Source organism: Oncorhynchus masou, chromosome 25, assembly GCF_036934945.1.
Source record: "Oncorhynchus masou masou isolate Uvic2021 chromosome 25, UVic_Omas_1.1, whole genome shotgun sequence".
Lineage (NCBI taxonomy): Eukaryota > Metazoa > Chordata > Actinopteri > Salmoniformes > Salmonidae > Oncorhynchus > Oncorhynchus masou.
The window spans coordinates 47,238,055-47,260,935 of record NC_088236.1 but is presented as its reverse complement, the minus strand read 5'-3'; the positions used below and the strand labels follow the sequence as shown (position 1 = coordinate 47,260,935).

Genomic DNA, 22,881 nt, shown 5'->3' with positions numbered 1-22,881 from the left:
GTTTCTTCCGACCAGAACGTCCCAGCCCTAGTTGGAGGTGCTTGTTGGGGGCTTACTGTTGGTCCAGATTTCTTGTCGGTCATCAGTTGTGTGTTTACAACCTTGAACTGGCGTGTTTGTTGGCAGCAGTAGTGCCAACTCCCAGAGGACTGCATCTTACACTAGAATTCTGCCATTTCTCTAATGAGGCAAAAATATCTGCCTTTTGGACAAGCTGGGGAGAGTAATAATGGTTGTGTTTGAATGCACAGAGCCCGACAGGCCATAGGCTGGCACATACTCCTGCTCGCGCACACACACATATACTGATGCACGCAACACATACTCCTTCTCTCCCCGAGTCAGTGAAGCATTGCACTGTGTGGGGAGCATGTTTCCTATACCGCTTCACACAAACACTTTGCTGGAAGTCAGAAGTATCTTATGAAAACATAGCAGGCAGTAAATGTGAAATTCATGAGAGAGAGAGAGAGGCTTTTTTTCTTAAAACTGCATTGTTTTTTAAGGGCTTAAGCATTTGACTGAAAGGTCTAGAACTGTTCTGAGAGTGAGAGAGGGGTAGAGAGAGAGAGAGGGATGTGAGGGGGTGAAATAGATCATTTAGAAATAAGAGAGTTCAGTAAGTCACAGCCAGGGCTGCAAATAGTTCCCATCATGTCTGACACATGCATGGGCCTCCAGTGTCATCATGGCACTCACCATGATGACACTGACTCGGTTGTCACGGTTACCTTCTGGCAGAGTGACTCATAGACAAGGTGGAGAGAGGGAGATAGAGAGAGCATGAACAAGAAGTGGGAGTAAGAGAAATACTTTAATTATGTTAATATTGTAAATTAATAATTTCATTTCCAAGGTGCGCTTTGGCAATATGAACATTGTTACGTCATGCCAATAAAGCTATTTGGATTGAATTAAAGGAGGGGGGAGACACAGAGCGAGACATAGAGAGGGAGGTAGAGGAATATTGTTAGAGGATATTATTAGAGGAATTTTATAAGAGGAATATATAGAGAGACTTTTATTGGAGACTTTTATTTCCCTCACCAACTTTAAACATCAACTATCTGAGCTGCTAACCGATCGCTGCAGCTGTACATAGTCCATCTGTAAATAGCCCACCCAATCTATCTACCTCATCCCCATTTTTATTTTATTTACTTTTCTGCTCTTTTGCACACCAGTATCTCTACTTGCACATCATCATCTGCTCATTTATCCCTCCATGTTAATCTGCTAAATTGTAACTATTCGCTCCTATGGCCTATTTATTGCCTACCTCCTCATGCCTTTTACACACACTGTATATAGACTTTATTTTGTCTACTGTGTCATTGATTTGTTTATTGTCTTATTGGCTTGTTTATTGTTTACTCCATGTGTAACTCTGTGTAGTTGTCTGTGTCACACTGCTTTGCTTTATCTTGGCCAGGTCGCAGTTGCAAATGAGAACTTGTTCTCAACTAGCCTACCTGGTTAAATAAAGGTGCAACAAAAATACAAATATAGAGAGAGGGGGAGACAGAGAGAGGGTGTGACAGAGAAAGAGGGAGAGAACAAATAGAGCGAGAGGAAGTTTGATAGAGGGAGACCGAGAGAAAGGCAAAGAGAGGGAGACAGCGAGAAAGTGAAGAAGAGAGTGAGAGAGTGGAAAGCTCTCTGTCACTCTGCTGGCCTTAACCCAATGTCTCAGACATGTTCCAATTGACAGGTTGTTTTATGGGACTTGTCTCCAGTGTAATTATTAAGTTTTCTTCAGTCTTTGGGGAGATTAAAACACTATTAGCGCTCCACCATCATACTCTCCAGCTGTTGCATTTGTTTATGACCAAAGTGTTTTATGACAACTCCGCTTTAGTCACCTACACAATTAGGTTTAATGAACTACAGTGTTGGCACGTTGAACAGGAGAAACATGGAACCTGGAGAAGAGTCCCCTAAGCTGGCACAATTAGACCCAACCAAATCATGACTTGGAAAGTACAGAGCAAACTAGAATGCTATTTGAAGAGAGTAAATACAACACATATCTATGCTTTTTATTTTATCTTGTGTCCTTTACCATTTGCACAAAAAACACTGTATATATATATAATATGACATTTGAAATGTCTTTATTGTTTTGAAACTTCATGTGTGATGTCTACTGTTAATTCCTTAGCTGAATTAGTGAGCAGTGCAAAGAGAGAGAGAGAGAGAGAGAGAGAAAGAGAGAGAGAGAGAGAGAGAGAGAGATTTTTGAGTGAACAGACTCACTCATACATCATTGAAAGTTTGGTCATGGCCACATCAACACCATCATCCCAGAAAACCCTAGACCCACTCCAATTTGCATACCGCCCCAACAGATCCACAGGTGACGCTAAATTGAATTGAATTGAATTGAGAGAGAGAGAGAGAGAGAGAGAGAGAGAGAGAGAGAGAGAGAGAGAGAGAGAGAGAGAGAGAGAGAGAGAGAGAGAGAGAGAGAGAGAGAGAGAGAGAGAGAGAGAGAGAGAGAGAGAGAGAGAGAGAGAGAGAGAGAGAGAGAGAGAGAGATTTTTGGAGTGAACAGACTCAATCTCTATTGCACCGACCGCAAGGCACTACAGAGGTAAGTGCATAAGGCTCAGTACATCACTGGGGCCAAGCTTCCTGCCATCCAGGATCTCTATACCAGGCGGTGTCAGAGGAAATCCCTAAAAATTGCAAAAGACTCCAGCCACCCCAGTCATACACTATTCTCTCTTCTACCGCATGGCAAGCGGTACCGGAGCACCAATTCTATATCCAAAAGGCTTCTTAACAGCTTCTACCACCAAGCCATAAGTCTCCTGAACACCTAATCAAATGGCTACCCAGACCTTCTGAATTGTCCACCCCACCCCCATTTTTACGCTGCTGCTACTCTGTTTATTATCTATGCATAGTCACTTTACCTCTACCTACATGTACATATTACCTTAATTACCTCAACTAACCGGTGCCTCTGCACATTGACTGTGTACCAGTACCCCCTGTATGTAGCCTCGCTACTATTATTTTATTGTTGCTCCTTAATTATTTTCTTTAAGTGATATATATACTGTATATACATATTATTTTTTACTTCATTTTATTTTAGTAAATACTTTCTTAACACTTTTTTCTTAACTACATTGTTGATTAAGGGCTTGAAAGTAAGCATTTCACTGCAAGGTCTACACTTGTTCTATTCAGACTTTCACTGCAAGGTCTACACTTGTTATATTCAGCATTTCACTGTGAGGTCTACACCTGTTCTATTCAGCATTTCACTGTGAGGTCTACACCTGTTCTATTCAGCGCATTTGACAAATAACATTTGATTTGAGCACACAATGTTCGTGTGTGTGGAATTGCGTGTGTATGTGTGTGTGTGTGTGTGTGTGTGTGTGTTTAAGTGCTCTCCCGCCGCCGTACACCCAAATTGCCGCCGCCCTGATCTTGCGTTGCAGCAGGTGCAATTTCCGTTCCCTAGAATTACACAAATGTTAGTGTTCACCCTTCACACTGTAACATAAGCTGCTCCACGATGCCGAAATATTAACGTTAGTTAAGAGTTGGCATGTTTAAATATTTATGCATATTTGCATAAAGTATTCATAGATTTTTTTTTTGCTACCCAAAGACTACTCCGTTTTTGATGAGAGACTAGAGCATTTCCATATTGCAAGGTAATCCCAGCAGCACAGTATTTGTGGCTAAATCCCATGATGTACATAGGCTCTGGAAATGATGGAAACTAGACGGTAGAGGACTGTGTTGAATAGCTTGACAGCTTTCAGTTAGATTCATCAGAAAGTGAACACGCACTGCGTAACAGTGTCATTCACTTCAAAGATTCCTATTTCAGAAGTGTCTTTCATTACACAGGTTGGTCCTGTGTGGCTCAGTTGGCAGAGTATGGCACTTGCAATGCCAAAGGTCATGGGTTAGATTCCTGCTGGGTCCACACATACAAACCTATTTGCACACATGCCTGTAATTTGCATTGAATAAATGTGGCTGCTAAATGCCATAAATTACTATTAGGTTATTGTCAGATAATTTCAAAATGAAAGTGGGATTTACAGTGCCTTCAGAAAGTATTCACACGGTGTGAATCTCAACTTTTTCCAAATGGTGTTGTGTTACAGCATCAACAAAACACTTGTTAAATCGAGATGTTGTGTCAATGACCTACACACAATACCCCAAAATGTCAAAGTGGAATTACATCCAGTATTATTATTTTTTAGAAATGTTTTCAAATTTAAAAATAAATAAATGAAAAGCTGAAATGTCAGTAAGTTTTCAAACCCTTTGTTTTGCCAAGCCTAAATATGTTCAGGAGTAAAAAATGTGATTAACAAGTCACCTAATAAGTTGCATGGCCTCTGTGCAGTAATAGTGTTTATGTCACACCCTGACCATAGTTTACTTTGTATGTTTCTATGTTTTGGTTGGTCAGGGTGTGATCTGAGTGGGCATTCTACGTTGGATGTCTTGTTTGTCTATTTCTATGTCTGGCCTGATATGGTTCTCAATCAGAGGCAGGTGTTTGTCATTGTCTCTGATTGGGAACCATATTTAGATAGCCTGGGTTTCACTGTGTGTTTGTGGGTGATTGTTCCTGTCTCTGTGTTTTGCACCAGATAGGGCTGTTTTTGGTTTTTGTACGTTTGTTATTTTGTTAGTTTAATCGTGTAGTTTCCTTATTAAATAAAATGAATCACAACTACGCTGCATTTTGGTCCGCTCCTCCTTCCCACAACAAAGCCGTGACAGAATCACCCACCACAACAGGACCAAGCGGCGTGGTAACGGGAAACAGCAAAGGCAGCAGCAAGAGCAGCGGAAAAAGGACTTTTGGACTTGCGAGGAAATCCTCGACGGGAGAGGACCCTGGGCTAAACCAGGGGAGTGTAGCCGCCCCAAGGAGCAACTAAAGGAGGAATGGACATGGGAAGAGGAATTATTCGGAGAAGGACCCTGGGATCAGCCTGGAGAATATCGCCGGCCCAAAGAAGAACTAGAGGCGGCGAGAGCTGAGAGGCGCTGGTATGAGGAGGCAGCGCGGCGACGCGGATGAAAGCCTGAGAGTCAGCCCCAAAAATTTATTGGGGGGGGCTCACAGGGAGTATGGCGACGCTAGGTAGGAGACCTGCGCCAACTTCCTGTGGTTACCGGGGGGCTAGAGAGACCGGGCAGGCACCGTGTTATGCTGTGGTGTGCACGGTGTCTCCAGTGCGGGTGCATAGCCGGTGCGTTCTATTCCGGCTCCACGTATCGGCCGGGCTAGATTGAGCGTCGAGCCAAATGCCATGAAGCCGGCTCTACGCATCTGGTCCCCAGTGCGTCTCCTTGGGCCGGTTCGCCTGCATAGCCCAGTGCGGGCTATTCCACCTTGCAGCACTGGCAGAGCGACCGTGAGTATTCAGCCAGGTAAGGTTGGGCAGGCTCGGTGTTCAAGAACTCCAGTGCGCCTGCACGGTCCGGTCTACCCAGTACCACCTCCACACCCCAGCCCTCCGGTGGCAGCTCCCCGCACCAGGCTTCCTGTGCGTGTCCTCGGCCCAGTACCACCAGTGCCAGCACCACGCATCAGGCCTACAGTGCGCCTTGCCTCTCCAGCGCTGCCGGAGCCTTCCTCCTCTCCTGCGCTGCCGGAGTCTCCCGCCTGTTCAGCGCAGCTAGAGCCTTCCTCCTCTCCTGCGCTGTTGGAGTCTCCCGCCTGTTTAGCGCTGCCAGAGCCTACCGCCTCTACAGCGTTACCGGAGTCTCCTGCCCGTTTGAAGCAGCCAGAGCTGTCAGTCTGCATGGAGCAGCCAGAGATGTCAGTCTGCATGGAGCATCCAGAGCTGTCAGTCTGCATGGAGCAGCCAGAGCTGTCAGTCTGCATGGAACAGCCAGAGCTGCCAGTCTGCATGGAACAGCCAGAGCTGCCAGTCTGCATGGAGCAGCCGGAGCTTCCAGTCTGCATGGAGCTGCCAGTCTGCAAGGAGCTGCCAATCTGCATGGAGCAGCCAGAGCCGCCAGTCAGCATGGAGCAGCCAGAGCCGCCAGTCAGCATGGAGCAGCCAGAGCCGCCAGTCAGCATGGAGCAGCCAGAGCCGCCAGTCAGCATGAAGCAGCCAGAGCCGCCAGTCAGCATGGAGCAGCCAGAGCCGCCAGTCAGCATGGAGCAGCCAGAGCCGCCAGTCAGCATGGAGCAGCCAGAGCCGCCAGTCAGCATGGAGCAGCCAGAGCCGCCAGTCAGCATGGAGCAGCCAGAGCCGCCAGTCAGCATGAAGCAGCCAGAGCTGCCAGTCAGATCCAGATCTGCCAGCCAACCAGACTCTTCCAGATCTGCTAATCAACCAGACTCTTCCAGATCCGCCAGTCAGCCAGACTCTTCCAGATCCGCCAGTCAACCAGACTCTTCCAGATCCGCCAGTCAACCAGACTCTTCCAGATCTGCAGTCAACCAGACTCTTCCAGATCTGCCAGTCAACCAGACTCTTCCAGATCCGCCAGACTCTTCCAGATCCGCCAGTTAGCCAGACTCTTCCAGATCCGCCAGTCAACCAGACTCTTCCAGATCTGCCAGTCAACCAGACTCTTCCAGAAGATCTGCCAGTCAACCAGACTCTTCCAGATCCGCCAGACTCTTCCAGATCCGCCAGTCAGCCAGACTCTTGCAGATCCGCCAGGATCTGCCAGAGCCTTCCTCCTCTCCGCTGCTGCCGGAGTCTCCCGCCTGTCTGGCGCTGCTGCCGGAGTCTCCCGCCTGTCTGGCGCTGCTGCCGGAGTCTCCCGCCTGTCTGGCGCTGCTGCCGGAGTCTCCCGCCTGTCTGGCGCTGCTGCCGGAGTCTCCCGCCTTTCTGGCGCTGCTGCCGGAGTCTCCTGCCTGTACGGCGCTGCTGCCGGAGTCTGAGGAGCCCCACTGTCCCGAGCTGCCCCACTGTCCCGAGCTGCCCCTCTGTCCCGAGCTGCCCCTCTGTCCGGAGCTGCCCCTCTGTCCCGTGTTATTTAGTAGGTTTGCCGTGGCTAGGAGGTCACAGAAGCGGACAAGGTGGGGGAGGACTACGGTGAAGTGGGGGCCACGTCCAGCACCGGAGCTGCTACCGCGGACAGATGCCCACCCAGACCCTCCCTGATAGGTTCAGGTTTTGCGGCCGGAGTCCGCACTTTGGGGGGGGGGGGTACTGTCACACCCTGACCATAGTTTACTTTGTATGTTGTTTTATTAAATAAAATGAATCACAACTACGCTGCATTTTGGTCTGCTCCTCCTTCCCACAACGAAAGCCATGACAGTTTAACATTATTTTTTCTGAGAAGTATCTCATTTCTGTACTCCACATACAAACATCTGTAAGGTCCCTCAGTTGAGCAGTGGATTCTATGGCAAAGACCAGGGAGGGTGGCAGGCTACTCTGGGGCAGCAGGGTAGCCTAGTGGTTAGAGCGTTGGACTAGTAACCGGAAGGTTGCAAGTTCAAATCCCCGAGCTGACAAGGTACAAATCTGTCGTTCTGCCCCTGAACAGGCAGTTAAACTGTCATTGAAATTAAGAATTTGTTCTTAACTGACTTGTCTAGTTAAAAAAAGGTAGATGGGTGAAAATAAAATAAATCTTTGAATATCCCTTTGAGCATGGTGAAGTTACTAATCACACTTTGGATGCTGATTTTTGCCTGTGCTTAGCTCCATTCCGTTTCTTTTCTATACTGAAAAACTTAACGATTACAAGCATACCCATGCAAAGATGCAGCCACCGCTATGCTTGAAAAATATGGAGAATGGTACTCAGTAATGTGTTGTGTTGGATTTTTCCCCAAACATAACACCTTTTCTTATCCAGGACAAAAATTGAATTTGCTTTGCCACATTATGTGCAGTATTACTTTAGTGTCTTGTTGCGAACAGGCTGCATGCGTTGGAATAATGTTTCATTCTGTACAGGCTTCCTTCTTTTCATTCTGTCAATTAGATTCCTATTGTGGAGTAACTACAATGTCATTGATCCATCCTCAGTTCCTCCGTCACGCTGTATCCCTTTAATCAAAGACTTGTACTGTGGGTTACAGGGATCACGTAACCTTGGTATTTCCAAAAACACCCTTTTAGATATTTACTTTCTTTGTTTCTACCTCGGCACGTAAAGCCCTTTGATAACAAATTAGAGGTAGGACACTTCTTAATCACCAAGAAGTACCTTTCAGAATCACCTTTACCGGGAATTTGACCTGGTAAAGTGGCGCTGGCATCGCCTTAGAATAAACAGACACACAGACAGAGACACAAATACTGTAGACCAAGAATATGTCGTTGAATTCCTGAACATGTACTGACACATGTTATCTCTGTTGTTGTGCTGTGCAGGTTGTGGAGACGAACCTCGTGGCATTCGACTGCCACTGGATCATCATCAATGAGGTCAGTGCGGAGGCAGTCACGTTGTCTGCCACGGTAACACAGTAGGGGTACTGCAGAACACTGAGAGAGGGGAGGGTGGGGGGGAGAATGCATACAAACATGCTCACAATCCAAATACTCCAAAATGCTCACAAACATACATGCTTTTAATGGTTTTCACATGTTACTGCTGGAACATCGTTTGAATCCCATTTCTAGTAAAACATTTGTTTCGTGTTGAAAGGACAGCAAGGGCCAGGTTTTTTCTGACTTTAATATGGATGAGGGCTTATGGTTGTAATAATTCTCCTTTATCTACAACATACCACACTGACGTTTTTCGGAGGGAAAAGCGGAAGCATTCATAATTGATCGTTCCCCTTCTATATACAGTATGCATGTGGGGACGTGGGGTATGGCATGAAAACGAGCGTCTGGAACGCTCTGCCCTCTCTTCTCTTCCTCCATCCCTTTCTCCCTCTCTCCCTTGGTCCCCTGCTGTTTGGCTTGTTTCACGTGGTGGGGCGAATGAGGACAAACGCCAACGCACTGATCCAAACTAATACTGACAAGTGTGAAAAAAAAGAAACCCACTTAAAGAGGAATTAAAATGGGGTCTGCCGATGACAGAGGGACATTTTTTCCTCTGATAAAGTTGAGGCAGGGGGATTTAGGCTGCTGGGGGATGGGGAATGGTTTGGAGGGAACTAGAGGGTGCGGCCCAATACTATCCTTTCTCCTGAAATTTGCACTCATTCACAACTTCCCACAAACAGTGGATTGGTGGAGGCATGGGCTTGTGGGAGATTCCTATACCAGTCATTTCCTTTAGAATCAGTAAAGGGAAGTGAACAAGTGCACACTTTGGTAGGAAGGACAGATAACGCGTTGTTTTCAGTGAAACATCACAATACTTTCGATTTGGCTGCTGCGGGGCAAGAAGACCCCCAGCTCCGCTACAACCATTGACAACTACGTGCCGTTTTCAAGGGATCGTTAAATAAATGTTAGAACTGTTTGTTTTAATATCATCACCTATTGGGCATAGTCGGAAATCAAATTATGTTTACCGGTCATGAAAGCAAGCAGTTACGTTCTGTAGCACGCCTATGATCGAGCTAAATGTGCAATTGTTTTGCATGGAATAACCGTAAATATGTAGGTCTGACTATGATATTACAACCCAATTTATTGAACAATCCCTTGAACACAGCACACGGTTGTCAATGGTTTTAAGCAGAGCTGTGGGTCTCCTTATTGTGACGTTTTTATTGAAACAACCTATTGAGCCATAGCCAGAGAGTCACATGTTACATGGAAGGCCGGATCTTACCTTTCTAGGATAGCACTCTGGGTGTTGAAAGAGCCCAAATGTTTTTTACACCAACCTGAATCATTGGATAGGGTAGGGATTCAAAGCTAAAGAACATGTCAGTAATATCAAACTATAACAGACTGATAGCATTACTTCAACAGACTGAACAGTGTAGGTAGTGGCATCAACTTGTTATGAAACATACTAGGTGACAATACAGTCCTGGACCTCCTGTGGATGTAATATTGCTGGTCTATGTAGAGATGAACCCGCTCTCCTTATTTGAAATGTGGAATTGTTAGGTTAGGTCGCTCGTTGGTTATTACTGCACGGTCGGAACTAGAAGCACAAGCATTTCGCCACACTCGCATGAACATCTGCTGACCGTGTGTACGTGACCAATATAATTTGATTTGATTTGATTTTGCATTTTGTCCGCGAGTATTAGATGTCAAGTTAGATGACGTTCTACTTGCAATATGGACTCCTCGGCACGGCTGATATGTCATGTAACCTAGACAGGGTAATTGTGAGGAAAGGAGCCTGGACCAATTCAGAACTGTCATTAAGCCCAGTCATGTCCCAATCATTTGCACGCACTGACATTCCGAGAGCTTTTAGTCCACCTGTCCACTGAAAGTTAAAGTAGTTGACGTTTTGTCAGTTAATGAGTTCCAGCACTTCCGAGGAGTGTGTGCTCTTGTTAATACCTCCCCGACAATGTTTATTTCCTTGCACGCTCGCGGCATGTCAATGCTTTTTTGGTGGCAAGTTCTGCATTTAAGAACTTTTCAGAGCTTTGTGAGATAATCGCTTCTTACATTTTCCTTGGTGGAATATTTTGGTCTGGCAGGTGTATAGTTGCGGTCTGTTTGGATGTGGAGAATGGCCACCAGAGCAATGATATGAGCGGTGTGTGTTCCTAGGATGTGGTCACCATCGCCAATGTCATGCAGCTTGGTTGGATTTTGGAGCTACCTTCTGCTCTCATCAACTCATCAGACCCTGCTCCCTGTGCTCTGCGTGCCCAGAACAAAACAGGGAGAGATGTTTTTGGGGCAAAACGTCAGCCTGCAGTACGTCTGCCTGTGTGTGTGTGTGTGTGTGTGTGTGTGTGTGTGTGTGTGTGTGTGTGTGTGTGTGTGTGTGTGTGTGTGTGTGTGTGTGTGTGTGTGTGTGTGTGTGTGTGTGTGTGTGGTGGTGAAGATCTGCTAGGTTGTACAAATTCAGGGCATATTTTCTCTATCATAATGTATTGTACTTTATTAATGGTGTCATTGTTACTTTTTTCCTTTGTCTGGTCTCATATACAGTATAATGCAATATAAGTTACAGGATGCCTTTTAGCATGGATGTTTATGTGACTTCTCTGGCAGGCTTGATTTATTTTGTGTGTCTGTCTGTGTTCATGTGTCTTCTTTTGTGCTCCTGCAGGAGATCTCAGACCAGGACGTCCAGGAGCTGGTTATGAAGTCTATCGGGCGTCTGACTCTGATCAGGCAGATCTTCCCCCTGCCCCAGAACACCAGCCAGCGCTGTGTCAAGCACAACCACCGCATCAACACCTCCCTCTGTGACCCCAAAGACCCCAAGGCTCAGACACTGGAGGTAACACACACACCAAAGCTGTGTACCAAATGGAACCATAGTCCTTATATAGTGCAGTACCTTTGACCAAAGCGATGGCACCAACATTGTTGCCACGTGCCCCAGGTTTGTGTTCTCCCCCCGACATCCTAATACATTTTTTGGAAAGTGGGCCCACATTTTTGTCTGTATCAAACATCATAACTCATTGCAATATAATCATGGAAATGTGGCATGTAATTTCTCTGTTGTTATTTTTTTTTTTTTTTTTACATTTGTCCCGGGGCAGCAATATGTATATACAATTATTGTTGTACATCAAGCCCTCAAATACAGCAAAGGAAGGGAGGAAATTATTATCTTATTGTATGGCTAGTGTCAAACCACAATATGTAGTGTCATTAATATACCATTGATTTATGTGTGTATGTAGAGAAGCCTAGAGGGATAGATCTTGTGAAACGTAAAATGTAACAACCAAAGGCTTTGAGTAATGTATCTTGGGTTGACAGGTCAGTGAAGGTGCTGAATGGTAGTGTCCCGGTGATGGAGATGTACAGCTTGTATGAAATGTTGAGAGACACTGTTCTTAGTCCAGTGAATTACCCCTGAAGGTACACATTGTACCCACTGCTTCAGGTTATATCAGTGACACGTAGAGACTGTGCTTAGTAAGAGGCAGAGAAGTAAGGGGCATATTATTATTATTTTTTCAGTAAAAGACTGACACATCAGACAGACCGATAAACCTTTCATACAGAAAGGCATGCAGGAAGGCAGGCTGGCTTGCTGTCTGACACAGACAAACAGACAAGCAGGCAGACTTACAGACATACAGTGTTGAGTGTGTTGTGAAGTGCTGAGGGGACAGACAGGGACAGACAGAGAGCAGGGGCAGTCAGTGGAGGACAGTGTGTGCCCGGTGCAGTGGTGAGTGGTGCATTTAGGCCTGTTTTGTCTGTCAGTGTGGAGCTGGAGCAGCTCAGCGGTCAGGAGAGTGGCCCAGAAGAAGCCCAATTTCACACTGCGCTGGAGCGCATCATCTGGGTCTGCCTGACCACTCTTTCTCCCCCTTCACACACACACACACACACACACACACACACACACACAGTCTTGTATAAATAACCTTGTGGGGACACACAATTCAAATTCAGTCCCATTCAAAATCCTATTTTCAAAATACTAACCCTAAACCTAACCCTTATCCTAACCTTAACCTGAAAACCTAACCTAACTTTAACCTTAACCCTAACCCTACCTCCGAACCCTAAACCTGATTCTAACACTAATTTTAACCTTAACCTTAAACCCCTAGAAATGGCATTTTACATTGTGGGAACTAGCAAAATTCCAGTCGGTCAAATTATTATTATTTTTTATTCTGGGGAGTTCTGGTGCACTCACGCACACACACTCCTTGCCCCCTTCTGGAATGCAGCCCCTGCCACTCCTCACACTCCCAGAATTTACATGACCACCAGATGTTGGCCTTTAACTCAGCTTCGTCCACCCCCCCCTAACAAGATACCTCCCCAACACACACACACACACACACGCGCACACACACACGCACACACAATAGTTGTTGATCTCCAGTGCATCCACTCTGGCATTCAAGCTACCCAGGCCAAACCAACCCTCCCTCGCCCTCTTCCCTCGACCCACCATTAATTTCACACAAGTCAAATCCTTATTTTTCCCGCTGTGGCTGAAAACACAGACGGCCAGGAATAACAATAGTGTTTCTTCAGAGTCAAGAGGATTCACTGTCATGCTTTTTTCCCTCTCTCTTCGGGTTGTTGCTCTTTTTATTCTGTCTGTGGACCAGTCCCTATGGAGCAGTTAGGGCACTGGGAGCTTTGTCATTTTTCAGAATACATAGTGCTCAGGCAGTTCATATTGGCCATTTTCTAGAGCATTTACCTTGAAGCTGCAGAGTAAGAATCCTTTGTCGCAACCCAGTACAAACACATCCTGATCCCTCATTACTAGTGTTTTTTTGCTTTGGAATGGCGAGAACAGCAAAGAAAAATACACGCTTACAAAGTTCCAGTCATTTTGTACGATTCATGTTGTGTGTTTTCATCTAGCACCCCACTCAATGTAATTGGTATTGTCTGTTCCGTGTGTGTGTGCGCATGTGCGTATGTGCACAATTGTGCCTACGTGTGTGATGAATGGAACTAAAGCGCCATCCATCCACATGCATAGGTTTAAATTATCGGAACATTTTCTCCGCGAATATCCGTAGCATTTAAACCATTATTCCTAATCATTATTATTATTAATGATGTGGTTGGAAGCAACAGTACAATCACCCAGCATACTAAAACAGGAGTTGTGTTTTGAATGGGAGCCTGGCTGCATCCCAAATTGCACCATTTTACCTATAAAGTGCACTACTTTTGACCTAGGCCCATAGGGGAACCCATAACTGCCAAAATAAAGGAAACAGCAACATAAAGTGTCTTCATTTGGCTTTGGGTCACCACAAGCCAGAACAGCTTCTATGCACGTTGGCGTAGCTTCTACTAGTGTCTGGAACTCTATTGGAGGGATGCGAGACCGTTCTTCCACAAGAAATGAGTTGTTGATGTTGGTGGAAAACATGTGCTGCTCAGGTGCTGCTCCAGAATCTCCCATAAGTGTTTAATTGAGTTGAGACCAGAATGCCATGACATATGGTTTACATCATTTACACGCTCATGAAACCATTCAGTAACCACGTGTCCCTTGTGGATGGGGGCAGTGTTATCCTATGAAGACATAGCCATGGTAGCTAAAATAATGGATTTTTATACATGACCCTAAGCATGATGCGATGGTAATTGCTTAATTAACTCCGGCACCACACCTGTGTGGAAGCACCTGCTTTCAATATACTTTATATCCCTCATTTACTCAAGTGTTTCCGTTACCTGTAGTGCACTATGTAGAGAATAGGATGCCATTTGGGTTGCAAAACCTGTCATAGCACTGATGCATTGTTGACCTTTCTCTGCTGTAAAAGCCTATGTCAGGGAGATGCCACGCTCATTCCTCATCCCCAGTGGGCGCTGGAACGCGGGGGCACTCAATATTGTGTCAAGTGTGCCGGAGTGTTGCAGGCCAATAAACAACGGCAAATCTAATGGCCACTCTCTACTCTATTTATTACATTCTCATTAAAATGGAGACAACACTCCTGCTAAATCACAGCGCAATCAATCAGGGCCCGAATTTACTCTCCTCTCTCTCTCTCTCCCCATGCGTCTTTGTGTGCACCAAATAGCATCCTATTCCCTAGTGCACTGCTTTTGTGTGGGGCCCTCGAAAGTAGTGCACTATATAGGGAATAAGGTGTCATCATTCTTAACCTTTAAAAGGATGCATGTGGCGTGATTTGCGTTGTGGAGATTTTAAAGGCTGAGCTTAGACAAAGAACAACGAGAAATATTAAAGCTGCTTGAATCATTCTGGGGCCTTTTCCATTTACCCGGAAACGGGAGTAGTCTGGATGTGTAACTCAAACAGTAGTTAGAGGGGACGTTTTCCGAGGACATCAGAGATGTAGCTACAAATGACAGGTGTTAGGTGTTGTTTCTTTACAGATGATCAAAGAACTGTTGAAATGATGCGAGCGCACCCATCAATTTTCTTTCAAATGATGCCAGCCGAGGCTGCCTGCTCCTTATGATCACTGTATGTTTCACTGCCAGCCGTCACAGCAGCTTTCAGAAGGGTGCGGAGCTTACTTAGCCTGCATCCGAAATTGCACTCTACTCCCTGTATAGTGCACTACTTTTGACCAGGGCTCATAGAGATCTGGTCAAAGGTAATGCACTTTACAGGGAATAGGGTGTCTTTTGAATCATAGCCTTTGGGTTTCTACGCCGAGGAACATGAATATACACTGCATCTTGGTTTCACTTACTGCAATACCATGTTCATGTTTCTGTCTTTCATGACTACCACTAGATAAGTCTGCTGTGAATTTCTCTTTCCAGTTCCCATTTTTCTTCCCTCGCCGCTCTGACTACCACTTTTCTTTTGTTCAACTGGTAATAACCTCTAATAATAAGTTATTATTAACAACTCATTTTCCTGTAGTTTTGTTCCCCTTTCTCACTCTTCCTGTCTTTCATGTTTCGTCTCACCCTGCTCTTCGTCTGCGTCTTAATCTTCCCTTCTCTTCCCTTATTTTGTCTCACTTCCTCTGTCCTCCTTCCCTCTCTTTTGTTGCAAGATAACCAACCGCTACATCTACGACACGGTGCTGCTATTGGCCAACACCTTCCACAGGAAACTCGAGGACAGGAAGTGGCACAGCATGGCCAGCCTCACCTGCATCCGCAAGAACTCCAAGCCCTGGCAAGGCGGGCGCCCCATGCTAGACAACGTCAAAAAGGTACTGGTCCATATAGGGCAGGTCAATTCAAAACTTGGACCTCAAAGCCAGTTCCACTGCTGATTTTCATTATTCCCCTCTAATCAAGGACTGATTTATCCCTGGGAATCAAGGTGGGTGCATTTACTTATCAGGTAGAGCAGAAAAACAGCAGGACTCCGGACCTTCTTAGGTTATACTTAGTGACAGGCATTTTTCTTGAATTACAACAAAGGCCGTCAGGTCACGATGAGGTCATGACAAACTCCTAGTTCTGGCTTATTCCATATACTGTACATCATATTATGTACATCCATAGGATACATTAAATATATGCATGAGATTGTATTTCCATGTCCTGTATAATGCTTGGAGTGAGGGATGGAAAATGTTGTTACCGAAGTCCTACCAACACATTGACTGTAGTACTCACTCTGGAAAAACATTGGACCACTGCTACTCAACATTTCGAAATGCCTACAAGACCCTCCCTTCCGCAAATCTGATCATGGCTCCATTTTGCTTCTCCCTTCCTATAGACAGAAACTCAAACAGGAAGTACCAGTGCTAAGGTCTATTCAATGCTGGTCTGACCAAACTCGCAATCCATGCTTCAAGATTGTTTTGATCACACGGACTGGGATATGTTCCAGGTAGCCTCTGAGAATAACATTGATGAATACACGGATACGGTGACTATGTTCATCAGGAGGTGTATAGGATATGTTGTACCCACTGTGACTATTAAAACCTACCCAAACCAGAAACCGTGGATAGATGGAAACATCCGCACAAAATTGAAAGCGCGAGCCACTGCATTTAACTATGGCAAGGTGACTGGGAATATGGTTGAATACAAACAGTGTAGTTATTCCCTCCGTAAGGCAATCAAACAGGCATAAATTCAGCGGCTCAGACACAAGACGTATGTGGCAGGGTCTATAGACAATCACGGACCATAAAGGGAAAACCAGCCACGTCGCGGACACCGACGTCTTGCTTCCAGACAAGCACAGAGCCACCGACGCGGCCCGCTACCAAGGATGTGAGTAAGACATTTAAGCATGTTAACCCTCACAAGGCTGCCCGCCAAGACGTCATCCCTAGCTGCGTCCTCAAAGCATGCGCAGACCAGATGGCTGGAGTGTTTACAGACATATTCAATATCTCCCTATCTCAGTCTGCTGTCCCCACTTGCTTCAAGATGTCCACCATTGTTCCTGTACCCAAGAAAGCAAAGGTAACTGAACTAAATCACCCCGTAGCACTCACTTCTGTCATCATAAAGTGTTTTGAGTGGCTAGTTAAGAATCATATCACCTCTACCTTATCTGACACCCTAGACCAGGGGTGGGCAATTCCAGTCCTCAAGGGTTTTGCCTCAGCCCCAGCTAACACACCTGACTCCAATAATCACCTAATCATGATCTTCAGTTTGGAATGCAATTTGATTAATCAGCTGTGTTTGCTAGGGATGGAGAAAAGTGTGACACCAATCAGGCCCTCGAGGACTGGAGTTGCCCACCCCTGCCCTAGACCCACTTCAATTTGCTTACCGTCCCAATAGATCCACAGACAATATAATCGCCATTGCACTGCACACTGCCCCATCCCATCTGGACAAGAGGAATACCTATGTAAGAATGCTGTTCATTGACTATAGCTCAGCATTCAACCCCATAGTCCACTCTAAGCTCATCATTAAGCTCGGAGCCCTGAGTCTGAACCACGCCCTGTGCAACTTCCTGACGGCCGCCCCCAGGTAGTGAAGGTAGGAAACAACACCTCCACTTTGCTGATCCTTAACACAGGGGCCCCACAAGGGTGCGTGCTCAGCCCGCTCCTGTACTCCCTGTTCACCCATGACTGCGTGTCCCGCAACTGCAGGGCTCTCCAGATGGTGGTATTGCCTGCCCAACGCATCACCTGGGGCAAACTACCTGCCCTCCAGGACACCTACAGCACCTGGTGTCACAGGAAGGCCATAAAGATCATCAAGGACATCAATCACCTGAGCCATGTCCTGTTCACCCCGCTATCATCCAGAAGACTAGGTCAGTACAGGTGCATCAAAACTGGGACCGAGAGACTGAAAAACATATTCTAACTCAAGGCCATCAGACTGTTAAATCGCCATCACTAGCCGGCTTCCACAAGGTTACGCAACCCTGCACCTTACAGGCTGCTGCCCTACATAGACTTGGAATCACTGGCCACTTTAATAATGGAACACTAGTCACTTTAATAATGTTTGCATACTGCTTTACTCATCTCATATGTTTATACTGTATTTTATATTGTAGTCAATGCCACACCCACATTGCTCAAGCTAATATTTATATATTTCTTAATTCCATTTTTTTTTACTTTAGATGTGTGTGCATTATTGTGAATTGTTCGATACTACTGCACTGGAGCTAGGAACACAAGCATTTCGCCACACCCACAATATCATCTTCTAAATATGTGTATGTGACCAATACAATTTTATATGATTTGATTGGACAATATGATAGGAATGTTGATAAATCTGTGTAAAGAATATGTCAAGCAAGAGTAGCATGGGCCTTGTCCCAAATGACACCCTATTCCCTATGTAGCCCTATGGGTCATGGTCAAAAGCAGTGCACTACGTAGGGAATAGGGTGCCATTTGGAACACGACTATGTTCAGCTGTGTTCTGTCTTTGCGCTACCTGACAAGGTGCAATGCTGCTGTAGATCATATGCACACTACATTATGTGAAAGACAATTGACAGACAAGGGATAGCCCTTCAATGTTGGAACTCATCTCTTCTTCCTCCACTTTTCTCTCAGAGGAGACCTTTGAAATGGATAGGGAGACACTGTAGGGGCACTGTCTTGGGCATTGAATAATAAATACCCTGTTGGGGTTGTTGTTGACGTGTTGAGGTGACATTGTGCTCTCCAGAGCTGCTGTGTTGGTGCAGGAGGCTAGGATGGGATGTTATCACCTTCTCCATCCCTGTGGCCTTTGCTCCTGGGGGGTGTACTGTACCTGTCGACATGTGTCTGCACAAACAAATGGGCATGCACGTGCCCACACACACACAGCACACTCTCTCACACAAACACACACACACACACACAAACAGTGGCATCCTCACACCCTGCCCTCTGCCATGAGCTGCGTGAGCATTCAGTGAAAGTGACCCCGGCACTGCTATAGGGATGGCGAGCCTGCAAAAGCCAAGTCCCATTGATTCAGTCCCTCTCCATCCAGCCCTGGGACTCTGTGTTTGTGTGAGGTGTTCTCTCCTCCAGTTTTTAATTGTAATAACTGTGTATAGGTGATGTTAATGTGGCGTGAACCTTGTTATTGTACTGTAAGCCAGCGATGTAATGGACCCATTTTTCATTCCCTAGGGTGTCCTCACTGGATCACTGTTCTACAGCTTTATTAGGGGAACTGGCTGTTTATTGGCTTTTCAATGCCTGCGTTAAGGTGAACTCGTCTGGATACTGCTCATCAGCTCTCATAATTGGCCAGCTAATTATTCCTGTCAGCTCAGTATTGGTGCAATACATTCACAACAATTATCTTTGTGGTAATTGCACCTGCTGTGTAATTGCACCTGCTGTAGAGGACGATGTGCCAGACAGGCGGTAAAGAGAGAGTGGAGGGAGTGGGGGGGGGGGGGGTGTTGAGGAGGGTCTCTGCACTCGTTTGTGATGTTGGAGAGATGAAAGGCTAGGCATGGTGTTGCGCTTTGTTTGTGGCAGCCAAGGCCCTATCTGGCGAAAAGGGGGTTTGTAAAGCCAGCTCTCGTTTTGCAAATGAGACCGCAATAAGAGTAGACTACCAACAGGCGATTATTATCATTATGATAATGTAATGGGCTGCATGAAGATGAATAAATCTGTTTCCCAACGTGGGCGGATTCGTTGTGGCTCGGGGCAGTCGCGTTCTCGAACACAGCGCCGCAGAATGCCTTCAGTGCAGGTGCACTGCAGGCTGAATGATGAAAGGGGTGTGGGATAGCGAGGCAGAGAATTTGTTGATTCATGACCTCTGCACACATCAATCGAAGACATCAAAGCGAGAGGGATTGTCTTCAGAAAACCCCACGCTTTCCAAGCAGGTGATCTAGGCTGGAGGATTGATGATGTCTTGCTACTTACTATATATCACCTATTTCTCCCATTGGGCTCGTGAAATAGCAGATAGAAGTATCCAGTGTGACAAGAGATCTTTTATATGGTCCATTTGAAATGTTCTCTAACTTTCTCAGGGACTACATTCATTGTCGTGTCTTTGACCTTACTAATCATGTGTACGGTGTCCATATTAGGATAGACTCTATCTCATCAGGACTTGTTTCGATCTCAACAGGACTATGTGCTTTGTCCATTTTGACAGCACTCTGACTTTGTGTCTTTCCCGTACAGTCTGGAGTGAGTGGTCTGACCGGCTTCCTGGAGTTTACCGACAACGGAACCAACCCCAACATCTACTTTGAGATCCTGGGGACCAATTATGGCGAGGACAGGGGGAGGGGTGTCATCAAGGTAAGATAACAAAATATTGTTGTTCTTTTTGTTGTGGTTGGCTATTCGACACAGCGTGGTACTTGATGTGCACTTGTTGTTTCCGCTGGGGCCAGCCATACAGAAATGTATCCATACATTTGGATAAAAGTGTCTGCCAAATGGCATATATTATTATATTGTATCATTATGTTTATGTGGTGCTCTTCAGCTCTGTGTATTGTCATTGAGGCTCATTATCATTTAAAAAGCAGACTGTACATCTATTCAAAACAGACTTATACAGTAGAGTCATATTCATGAATATTAGAAAAGGTTTTGGTCACGTTGCCAGGATGCACAAAAAGAGTCATTTTTAAAAGCAAATGTATATGATCAAATCAAGCTTTATTTGTCACATGCACCGAATACAAATCAAAATCAAATCAAATGTATTTATATAGCCCTTCTTACATCAGTTGATATCTCTAAGTGCTGTACAGAAACTCAGCCTAAAACCCCAAACAGCAAGCAATGCAGGTGTAGAAGCACGGTGGCTAGGAAAACTCCCCAGAAAGGCCAAAACCTAGGAAGAAACCTAGAGAGGAACCAGGCTATGAGGGGTGTTCAGTCCTCTTCTGGCTGTGCCGGGTGGAGATTATAACAGAACGCGGGCCAAGATGTTCAAATGTTCATAAATGACCAGAATGGTGAAATAATAATAATCACAGTAGTTGTCGAGGGTGCAACAGGTCAGCACCTCAGGAGTAAATGTCAGTTGGCTTTTCATAGCCGAACATTAAGAGTATCTCAACAAGTGTAGACTTTACCGTGAAAGGCTTACTTACAAGCCCTTAACCAACAGAAGAGTTAAGAAAAGATTGACCAAGTAGACTAAAATAAAAAGTAACAATAAAAAAGTCACACCAATACGAATAACAATAACGAGGTTATATGATGATGAACACCCATGAATGTTGATGTCTTATGGCCAAATCGGATAGGCTAGTGTGCATCTTATTTATAACGTGTTACCCAGAGAACTACATACAGTATGTCTATTTTCCCTGTTCTTCTCATATATGTATAGTGCCAGGTTACACCTTCGCTCATTAAACCTCACCTCTCTCCTTCAGGTGTGGACACTAATTATGTTAATTTACCGAATGATCAAGTTTTAATAGATAATCATAGCTGCTCAATGGAATTTCATGCAGCGCTGTTTATCTTCCACTGTGCTGTTTATTTATCTAATGTTGGTTCTAGTGCAGCAGCCCAGCTGCGGTTGAAGAATAGTAGCACAAGACCCGATTCCCTGAGCGCCACCATGCGCGATAATTCGTCTGTTCTTTCCCCTCATTTTCTCTTAATTACTGTATTCATACATTCCCGTATTTACTCACTCAAATATCAGTTGCTATCGTTCTGTTCCATCTGTTGTCCAAATACAGATCAATTACCGGTAACCATGGTGGCAAAGACGTCGTAGAGATGTCCGGGAGATGGATTGGTTACGGCAGTTTCAGGGAACATAGAGTCACAGAGAGACAATGTGTTCCTCTCAGATAAACAAAGGTGTTGACTCACCCTGGTCGTTCCCATAACTCCTGGTGAGTGAGCGAGGAACACAAACACAACCGATATCCTGACCCGAAGTCTTAATCTGCCACTACCACTCACCTAAATAGTAAACACCGCCATGCCGTGGCGGATCAGATGACTTCATGTCACGTTATGCAGTCGGTGCCTCAGATGTAAATCACAGAAGAGATGTATTATTTTTATTATTGAAATCACATTCTATTGAGATAGAAAGACACAAGTGAGAGGGGTAGACAGATGGGTAGAGATAGAAAGACACAAGTGAGAGGGGTAGACAGATGGGTTGAGATAGAAAGACACAAGTGAGAGGGGTAGACAGATGGGTAGAGATAGAAAGACACAAGTGAGAAGGGTAGACAGATGGGTTGAGATAGAAAGACACAAGTGAGAGGGGTAGACAGATGGGTTGAGATAGAAAGACACAAGTGAGAGGGGTAGACAGATGGGTAGAGATAGAAAGACACAAGTGAGAGGGGTAGACATATGGGTTGAGATAGAAAGACACAAGTGAGAGGGGTAGACAGATGGGTAGAGATAGAAAGACACAAGTGAGAGGGGTAGACAGATGGGTAGAGATACAAAGACACAAGTGAGAGGGGTAGACAGATGGGTAGAGATAGAAAGACACAAGTGAGAGGGGTAGACACATGGGTAGAGATAGAAAGACACAAGTGAGAGGGGTAGACAGATGGATAGAGATACAAAGACACAAGTGAGAGGGGTAGACAGTTGGGTTGAGATAGAAAGACACAAGTGAGAGGGGTAGACAGATGGGTAGAGATAGAAAGACACAACTGAGAGGGGTAGACAGATAGGTAGAGATAGAAAGACACAAGTGAGAGGGGTAGACAGATGGTTAGAGATAGAAAGACACAAGTGAGAGGGGTAGACAGATGGGTAGAGATAGAAAGACACAAGTGAGAGGGGTAGACAGATGGGTAGAGATAGAAAGACACAAGTGAGAGGGGTAGACAGATGGGTTGAGATAGAAAGACACAAGTGAGAGGGGTAGACAGATGGGTAGAGATAGAAAGACACAAGTGAGAGGGGTAGACAGATGGGTTGAGATAGAAAGACACAAGTGAGAGGGGTAGACAGATGGGTAGAGATAGAAAGACACACGTGAGAGGGGTAGACAGATG

The 22,881-nt window shown here is 45.5% G+C and overlaps 1 protein-coding gene across 1 annotated transcript in view; it reads left to right on the top strand.

Annotated features, from left to right (window-relative positions):
* Nucleotides 1-22,881, top strand: part of LOC135514414 (glutamate receptor ionotropic, delta-2-like) — a 557,726-nt gene that overhangs the window by 363,554 nt on the left and 171,291 nt on the right. The window contains exons 5-8 of the mRNA XM_064937891.1: nucleotides 8,346-8,399; nucleotides 11,128-11,301; nucleotides 15,509-15,670; nucleotides 20,060-20,179. Coding sequence (XP_064793963.1) covers nucleotides 8,346-8,399; nucleotides 11,128-11,301; nucleotides 15,509-15,670; nucleotides 20,060-20,179 — 510 coding nt within the window. The remainder of the gene's footprint in view (nucleotides 1-8,345; nucleotides 8,400-11,127; nucleotides 11,302-15,508; nucleotides 15,671-20,059; nucleotides 20,180-22,881) is intronic.